Source organism: Cynara cardunculus, assembly GCF_001531365.2.
Source record: "Cynara cardunculus var. scolymus isolate 2C chromosome LG 2, CcrdV1, whole genome shotgun sequence".
NCBI classification, from domain to species: Eukaryota; Viridiplantae; Streptophyta; class Magnoliopsida; order Asterales; family Asteraceae; genus Cynara; species Cynara cardunculus.
Genome location: NC_037529.1, coordinates 66,491,373 through 66,500,558, shown reverse-complemented (window position 1 = coordinate 66,500,558; position 9,186 = coordinate 66,491,373). Strand labels below are relative to the sequence as shown.

Genomic DNA, 9,186 nt, shown 5'->3' with positions numbered 1-9,186 from the left:
TATTTCGTATATAACTAAAATATGTTAAATAGTTGTAATAAAATATATAATTTAATTATTAATTATATTCTTGAAAAATATTGCTTACTTAACGCGAGATCAACAAATATTTATGGAATATTGTCATTTGACAATAAAAATTAATATCGTTTATTGTTTTTCTTTTATCAACCTGGATATCCAACTCACTATGCGAGCCGACTAATCCCAGGGTGACCACCTGCTTTGCAGATAGCCCGGAGTCACCGCATTTGAACCTCCGTGACCACAAAGAGATTTTTATTCCTCCTTGGATTTGAACCTGAGACCTCTTAGTACTTTTGACCTTTGAAGCTAAACTCAAACCAATCAGACATCACCCTTGTGGTTAATATCGTTTATTGTTATGTAACATTATTTGGGAAATTTAATTTTATGATGACAAGTTCTCATTACGATATGACTACATTTATACGGCAAGACTTTAAATGGATTTTATAGTAATAAATATTTTTTGTATTTATGTAATTTTTTATTCTTTTTCTGTGGTAGTTTATTTTTGGATAGGACTTGTTGTACTCTATTATAACAAACATTTTTAAGATACCAAATTTAAATGTTAAACATTTCTAAAGAAATTTATGATGAACTCGATGAACGAATGTTTTTTATTAATATTTTTATTCGTGAAATATTGATCTTTTATAAACATGTTTAATTTATGATATTATAACTTTTAGTAAACATATTTGATTAAATTTATAATGTTTAAATGATAAAAATATTAAAATTAAAAGTGTACTGCTATAATAGAAATTGGTGATGTAATAATAAAATAATTTTGAAAGTACAATGCTATAATAAAAAATGTCATGTCAGTACTATCATACATGTGAACAACCTACATGGACGATGAGGGTGACAAAGAGACTTGGTATAATGAGTAAATTTAATTTAAAATGTTACTCAATGTTATAACGGATAATTTTTTGAAAGTACGATGCCCTAATAAAAAATATTTTGAAAGTATATTGCTGTAATAATAAAAAATGAAAGTACAATGTTATAATAAGAAAAACTGAAAATGCAATGCTATAATTAAAAAATTTGTAAAAGTAAGATGCTATTTCGTGTATTTTGCTCTTTTTTATTATGCGTGTTCTTAAAGCATCTTAAATAGCTATGTTAAAATAATTATTTTTATGGTTTTGAAGACTTTTTTGTCTTAAATATGTATGTTATAATGTATATTAAAAAATGAAGAAAATAAGAGAGAGAATGTGAAAATATCCAAATTTTAATAATTTTAATTTTTCCACCAATAATAGACATTTAAATTAAATGTTTTAAGAGAGAGTAATAATATTTTATTAAATATGTTAATAATATAATTAACGTTGGAATTTCTTAAATAGAATAGCTCTTGTAATTGAATATAATATATTTTAAGAGATTTTGACTTTTATTATTATATTCTAAAAAAATGTAGCATAACTGTAATTTAGCATAGTTGTTGGAACAAATAATATATCTGTTGAAACAATTTTTTCTTTCAAAATCGCAAATTTTTTTAAAATAATATATCTGTTGAAATAATATGAAAATTTTGAAATAATTTAATATGATAATTTAATATTAATAATTAAATAAAAATTTCATTCCCGTAGCATCTTTATGCCGGTAGAAGGTACTCGATATTATTCTTCCATCATCCTTCTTTATTTTATTTTGTTTGTATTTGTGTTCTTTTGTTCTTCTCCATTCTTCCATGCTTAAATGTTTCATTGTTTCTTGAGATTTATCGAATGCTATAATGAGGTAGTAACGTTGCAAATGAATGCTCAACCATGAAGAAGGGACGGACCTACTACTTGCCACCGAATTATTTATCCGTTGAAGGGTAAAAAAAGTAGGTTCGTGAAAGGTGCAACCGTATTAATTTGTTGTGTGCCACCGTATGTATTTTGAAACTATAATGAGAACGAGTTTTATTTGGTAGAGTTAGTTTGCAAGGCTTTTATTCCAGCTCAGACCTAAGTTCGAATCCTGTTAGTGTCTTTTTTTTAGTCAAATGGTGTCATCGTTTGAATTTTTTTTCCGTATATTTATTTCTTATAGTCAAATGGTGTCATTGCTTGAAAAACTTTCCTTATATCTTTTTCTTATGGTCAAATGGTGCCACCGTTTGAAAAAAATTCTGGGTCCGTCCCTGCCATGAAGTTTGATGACATTTCTATGGTAGTATCGGTGGTGATGTTGTTATTGCATAGATCACTCTCATTATTAAATTACTAGTTTATTACGTCAATCTTGCAATATTCCGTTACAATTTATATTTTATAGAGATTCAAAATATATCCCATTCTTGACATATTTTTCTAGAACTCGTGTAGAAGCCAAGAAAGAACCACTTGAGTTGTGGCGTATTGGCTAAAAATCATGGGATTGTAATGGAAATCTCATATTCCTCGGTTTGAATCCAAACGCTACGAAAGTACTTTTGATTGTGGAGGTTCACTTACGATGCTATAGATCTAGACCATTCATGACAAAAAGATCATTACAGGTTATGGACATATGCATCCATATCTTACCTTTATAATTTTTTTAATAGTCTCTTATTAGTTGAAGTATGTTAACGCGGTTAAGTGTATCGGTTAGCTTGTTAGACCTTGGCTAGATATTTGTTGTACAGATATAACGCATTTGTATTATTTCACTTTTCAATTCAATTCACAAATTTGTCCCAAACTTCTAATATGGTATCAGAGCTATCTGTTCTCTCCATCTAAAGCATCCTTCAATTGAAATGACTTTTTTAGTTCATCTTTTAGTTTCTCAACCAATCATCAATCTTCACGATTCATTCATGTCTGATCCTCGGTCTTCATCGATTCCAACATAGAATCTCCCTTTCTTAAAATTTAAATGTCATAATAGAACCATATAATAAAGTGCTACAATAGATTTATAGGACATTTTTGGACGTCACGAGTTTTTATAATCTTTTTAAAATAAAGTATCGTGTTAGCTATTTATAGAATACTTTTAAAAAATGTTCTATAAACCCACCTTTTTATAGACTTATTGTAATACTTTTAAGTTCTTCCTCATCATATGTAATATTCAGCCAATGATCATCCTCAGCTATCAAAACCTTGCATGCATCCTTTTGTTTGGACATAAGGAACTTGTTTTTGTAGTAGTCAGTGTTTTTTGACACCGATTTTCTACAGTTCACACCAAAATGTCCCTTATTTCCACAATTATAGCACTTAGTGTTTCATCCGCCATATTCTTTCCAAATTTCTTGTTTTCATCAAACTTCTTTTCTTCATACTTCTTCTTCTCACCAAACTTATTCTTATAGTCATATTTGGATCCGGATGAAAGCCTTTGACTGTTTGAATGCGGCTTTTTGTAGAACTTTTTCTGAAAAGCTCTTGTTAACATGACCATTGCTTGCTTAAGCTCTTTCATTTCAAAATCAGAATCACTTTCAGATACCTCTTCTATAGAAGACTCACTTGACACAGTCACCTCTTTTACTTATTTATTGGCCTTAGATCTACTCTTCTTCTCAGATACCAAAGCTAAAGGATCAACTACTTTTTTCTTTGCTTCTTTCTTCTCTAAAACTTCTTTCTCATTATGTTTAGAGTTTCATACACCTCATGAATGTCAATATCAGATAACGACTTGTTATATCTGATATTGCTAGATTTAGGAGTCATTTTTAAAATAAAATGCATACCATGAGGATTATTTATAAACTTTATGAAGCCTAGGGACCATTTTCGGTTTTTCTCAAACCACATGGATCAAAAAGGGGAGTTTACTCAAAAAGTTATTTTGTCCGTTTGGAACCGTCCCTTTGTGGATCACGGTTGTACTCCCGACGGAACAACCATCGCCATAGCAGTTCCGATGGCTTGAATTCCATGGCTGAGGAGTGAAGAGCATTTTACGTTAGGTTTTGGTGGCCATTTTTAGACCAAAAAAGTGGCCAATGTTGGCGGCTGTGCAACAGATCCTGATGGTTATTGGGATCATTGTTGTCGTCATCACTTTGCTGCTTTTCTGGATCGCTACTGTCAGAGTGTCAGCTTTAACATTAATGGTAATAAGTTAATTACAATCTTTAGTGGTGGTGGCTCACGGTGGCTATGGTAGTGACAACGGTGGCTTCGCCCATAAAAAAGGATTGTGCCGTGGTTGTTCGTACCCATACTCAATTTGGATAGAGATGCCCCACATTTCTGTTAACAGAAACGAGTGGACAACAAACAAGCACAAATCGGAACACTTGCTCTGGTAGAGAGGGAGATAGAGAGAGAGAGAGAGAGAGAGGATGGCCGCAAATCTTGTCCATGGCGTCCATCACCTCCACTGCCACCAGATATCACGGCAACAATGTTTCAATCACCACCGTGGTCAGACCTCCATTAACGTGACGACGGTAACTTCAAATCTGAAGCGATCAATTACGCTGCCGAGGCAAATCAGGGTTCCTAGAACACCTCCAGTGATCCGTAGATTCACTAGAATTTCTGCATCACTTGACCTAACAGAAGACAATGTTAAGCTGGTTTTAGATGATGCTCGAACGAAGGCAAGTCTAAATCTCAAATAATCGATCAAATTTTCACATCCATAACCACTAAAACCCCAAAATTCGTTTTGCTTTTCTGCAGTTTTCGCACCTATTTGATACATCAGTTGGGATGACAGGTGACCTAACTTTCGATTTTGGTTCCCTCCGGTGAATTCATAACCATACTGAAACAAAAGAAATATGAATTATGAAACAGGAGTTGCAGAATTGTCCGAAGTCGATGGACCATTTGTGAAGATTAGGCTCAAAGGTCGATTCTGGCATGAACGTTCACTGGTGTTAGCCAGGCTTGGGAACTATATGAAGGAAAGGATTCCGGTAAGCTCATTCCATTGTCTAATTCCTAAAAACTGTTTGTAACCTTCATCATCAAAGCTTTCTCTAATGGAAGATTGTATCTTACAGGAGATATTGGAGGTGGATATTGAAGATGAGAAGCAATTGGATGACAGCCCTGAAAACTTTTGAGCTTTTGGATTCTAGTTTCACAGCATATGCCACAATCTTGTAAGCATTCATCTGATTAGTAACACCTAGATACCATTGAACATAGCTTTCATATATCGAATGCAATATCTCATCTTCGTATTTTAAGTTTAATTCGTAATAGTTTAGACATCTTGGTCACTCATATACACAAATGCGTGTTCTTGACAAATAAAGCAATTAATAAAGAAAGAATCTTGAAAGAAACTATATTAGCATAACTATATAGTTAGCCAGTCAGGACCAGATTATGATCGAAGCCTGAGACAGCTTGCAAAGCTTTAGTACCTTCTGAAAGCTCAACCAACATGGGTTCGGGTTCGTCCATAGAACTGCCCAAACCGAGCCTCCCATTTCTGCCACACCCCCAAGCAAAGACCTCTCCATCGGAAGTGAGAGCAATAGAGTGGACACGCCCGCCTGATACTGATAACAGATTTTCTCCTAAAAGTCCATCCACCAGGAGTGGGATGTTTGCTGGACCTTCCCTCCCGAGCTGAGAATCCCGACTCCAACCCCATGAAAAGATGCCGGAGATGCCTCTACCACCATCTGCAGATGGGATCTGGCATATTGCCAAAGAATGGCCTAGCCCTGAAGCAATAGAAACAGCGTGAGCACTTATGTCAACTGGAAGCAATTCCAAATCTTGAGTTGATCTACCCAATTGCCCATATAAATTGTTTCCACCACTGAGTAAGGTTCCATCACCTGAACAAGAAAACAGGAAGTTATGTTAAACCTTCAACTTCGGCTTCTAGGATAGTTAGCACCAGAGACCACAATTAGAATACGTGGAACCCCTTCGGAAAAAGGCCTTGTGAGGGAAGCTGGTTCCTCGTACACTATAAAATCGGCTTTATAGAAAACCAAATATGTCTAAATTTTCTAATAAACTGCTTTACAAGACTTATGTTTTATAGGACCAAACAATTGTGCATCCTTTTAGAAAGTGTTCCAGCATGTTAATAGAACATTTGTGAGTGTCTTAACAAGTCTTTTAGAACAGTTTTGAAGTGTCTTACTAATTTTCTTATGGGACCATTATTTTTATAAGACACTTTTCAAATAATGTCACATTAAAGGCTAATATAGCAATTTATTTCAAAAGTGTTTTAAAAACTTGTTAGGACGCCCAAAATCGTCTTATCAACTTATTGTAATACATTTACATAGGAAGTACACTTATTTGATATCATAAAAGTCCTATAAAGTAGTATATTATGACAATTAAACATATTTGATGTATTGTAAAATCGATTTTCTTATAATGATATTTACAGATTTGATAGTTAGTGTCTAGCTGGCACGAGAATCCCATACAAACAAGACACACAACGTTGGCTTTTAGAATAGTTTGCACCCATACCACAAACAAGACACATACAAGGACATTGTTATGGTGATTGAACATGGCTTACGTAGAAGAACCAAGGCGTGGTCAAACCCACATGAGATGTCGGCAACTTCAACACCTTCTAGCTCATCAATCAAACATGGCTCCCAGATTATAGGCATATCCTTCTCCTTATCCATGGTTTCCAAGACTACTTTCTCAGCAGCTTCAAGGTCAAAACTTGAAGACAAATTAGCCCTTGAATTGTGTGGTGAAGCCCCCCCAACTCCTCTCTTTCCTAATCTACCATCTGCTGAATAACCCCAACCAAACAACTTTCCATTTTTAGCAAGTGCAAGAGCATGTCCCCGTCCAAATGAAACCTGTCCATTGGAATCTATCAGATTTATGCAATTAGATGACCATCTTGAAGAAGATGATATCCAGAACCATCAATTCAATTCTACCTCAAGAATGCTATTGACACCACCTTAATTATTTCTTCTTTAGCAAGAACTTTTATCCTGGAAGGAAGAACAGCCTCTGTGATCCCTTCTCCAAGACCCAATTGACCACGATTCGATTTCCCCCAAACCCATAAGGCCCCATCAACCCCAATGGCTGCAGAAACAGCACCTGATGCAAATGCAGATTGAACACCAATCAACCCATCTATTCTTCGTGGTTCGAACCATGTTTCTCTGTAATATGAACCGGATCTTATAAGCAATTGGTTTAGTTTGGTTTCTATTGAAAAAGGAAATGAAACCAATTGGAAAAAAAAGGTGAAAATTTGGCATACCTAGGGGAATGAAGGCCACGTCCAAGTTGGGATTCAACATTACGGCCCCAAGACCAGAGGTGGCCTTGAGAAGTTACAGCGAGAGAGTGGTGGTGACCGGCGGCAATGCTGGAAACATCGGGAGGTAAGGCGGAGATTGGAGTTGGTTCATAGGCGTGGGGATCGATGCCGGTGATGGACGTTGGTAAGCCAAGTGCACCATGGGTACCGTCTCCGAAACTCATTACGGTGTTGCTCATCCATCGATGGCCATTAAAAGGCAGCTTCTTCATAACTCGAAGCATCATCTCTTGAATATTTAATTTTATTTTGAATGATTCGATATTCAGTTTTTAGTTATTTGATGTGAAGCCATTGAACTTTCCTTTTTTTGTCCTCAAATCAATGGTTCTTCGTCTATCAAATTATTCAATGGTTCTTCGTCTATGCTGGCAGTCTTCTGTCCTTACGCGGTTTTTGTGCATCTGATCTCTAAACTTCATTTTTTACTGATAAGACCTGGTGGTTTGCACTTTCCTTTTCAAATTAGTCCTTATGGTTTACATCCGTTATATTTTTCTGTTAACCTCACTTAAATGAATGGTATTTTTGTCTTTTTCCTATTTTCTTAATAAAAATAAAAACAAAATATTGTATATTATAAAGTAAATTACAAATCAGGTCTCTATGGTTGTATTAGAATTTTGGATTGAGTACCCAAAAAAACTAATTACAGATATCATCGTAATTTCGATTTTATTATAGATTGAGTCCTTCATCCTAACTCTCTTTGTTAAAACCCCTAACTATGAGGGGCAACTTTTGTCATTTCAAAAGACCCTTCCAGTTAATATTTTAATAAATTTTCCATCTCTTTTAATATTTTCATTTGTCTGGTTACATTCATGGACATAAGATCTTCTTCGTCTCTCTCCTTAAAAACAACCCCCCATCCATTTTTCTCATCTTCTTCTTTGACAAACCCAGGATGGTTAACTCTGAGTGTGGTTCACCGACTCTGATTCGAAATCAACATTCATGCACGATGCATGGACGGAGAACCACGACCGAAATTCATACTTTGTTTTGAAAATTGTTTTGTACATGTGCATGATGTTATCTTCTCCAAATGGAAGACATCCAGCGAGAAGAACGTACAAATTGCATAAGGACTCCTTTTTTATTGTTTTTGTGTAAAAGCCATCTCGAGAGCACTTGATCCTCTGTTTTACAGAAATGAACAAAAGATTAAACCCTAAAATGATAAAGCAAATCCATATAGCTAAAGCTTAAAACATCAACCCTGGAACCTAAACCTCGACTTGGCATCGTACTGATCATTCTCCACCCACCACCATTTCCAACCTCGTTAACATACGCAGATCTAAAACCAGAAGGAGATTGAGAACGCTTTCTTTGGCATCGTACCCTGTCCGGCTGTGGTCTTGGTTCCGGATCGAAATCGAGGAGGCATTCCTGGAAACAAAGTTGTTGTTCAAAACTTTGTGGGTGGAGGTGGTAGCAAACAAGGAGGAGTTCACAGGAGCAGTGGGTTTGGGGGACATCAGAAGTGACACCGATAATGAAGCCAGAGATTTGTTGAAGATATAGGTGGTGTTGGATCGATGTGCTAAAACAACCAAAGTTTATTGATAATTTTGAGAATTCACACTTTGAAATGTGTACAAATCATACATACTTATAGACACCGAAAAGGTGCCATCGAACCATCGCAATGGTTCGCCAATGAAAATGTTGTTTCATGAACAATCACACCTCTTCGTTAATAACCACCAATAACAACCTATACATATATAGTATTTTAAATCGAGATTAATCTAACAGGTGATATGCAAAGGGGTAAGACAAATTGCATTTGTTGTTTTTCAAATTCTATGACATGTGGTGTTACCTAATTGATCTTTAAGAAAGACAAAATAAAAAGTATTAATTACTAAATGAACAAACATATATTAAAGACTGAAATGT

At 35.0% G+C, this 9,186-nt stretch overlaps 2 protein-coding genes across 2 annotated transcripts; one reads left to right on the top strand and one right to left on the bottom strand.

Annotated features, from left to right (window-relative positions):
• The first annotated feature begins 4,228 nt into the window (after window positions 1-4,228).
• On the top strand, window positions 4,229-5,213 carry LOC112507993. Its single transcript, XM_025112767.1, has 4 exons — window positions 4,229-4,591; window positions 4,674-4,710; window positions 4,791-4,912; window positions 5,000-5,213. The coding sequence occupies exons 1-4, from the start codon at window positions 4,331-4,333 to the stop codon at window positions 5,060-5,062; spliced, it is 483 nt and encodes a 160-aa protein (XP_024968535.1). The 5' UTR covers window positions 4,229-4,330; the 3' UTR covers window positions 5,063-5,213.
• LOC112507994 (probable E3 ubiquitin-protein ligase HERC6) lies at window positions 5,201-7,513 on the bottom strand. Its single transcript, XM_025112768.1, has 4 exons — window positions 7,219-7,513; window positions 6,907-7,117; window positions 6,502-6,799; window positions 5,201-5,791 (listed from the first exon to the last, which is right to left on the bottom strand). The coding sequence occupies exons 1-4, from the start codon at window positions 7,503-7,505 to the stop codon at window positions 5,310-5,312; spliced, it is 1,278 nt and encodes a 425-aa protein (XP_024968536.1). The 5' UTR covers window positions 7,506-7,513; the 3' UTR covers window positions 5,201-5,309.
• Window positions 7,514-9,186: the final 1,673 nt, after the last annotated feature.

Coding starts and splice junctions, on each gene's coding strand:
- LOC112507994 (XM_025112768.1), bottom strand. CDS start 7,505: ATGATGCTTCGAGTTATGAAGAAGCTGCCTTTTAATGGCCATCGATGG. Junction 7,118..7,218: donor CGTGGCCTTCATTCCCCTAG/GTATGCCAAATT, acceptor TTCATATTACAG/AGAAACATGGTTCGAACCAC. Junction 5,792..6,501: donor CCACGCCTTGGTTCTTCTAC/GTAAGCCATGTT, acceptor TTTCTTGTTCAG/GTGATGGAACCTTACTCAGT.
- LOC112507993 (XM_025112767.1), top strand. CDS start 4,331: ATGGCCGCAAATCTTGTCCATGGCGTCCATCACCTCCACTGCCACCAG. Junction 4,592..4,673: donor TAGATGATGCTCGAACGAAG/GCAAGTCTAAAT, acceptor GCTTTTCTGCAG/TTTTCGCACCTATTTGATAC. Junction 4,913..4,999: donor ATATGAAGGAAAGGATTCCG/GTAAGCTCATTC, acceptor TGTATCTTACAG/GAGATATTGGAGGTGGATAT.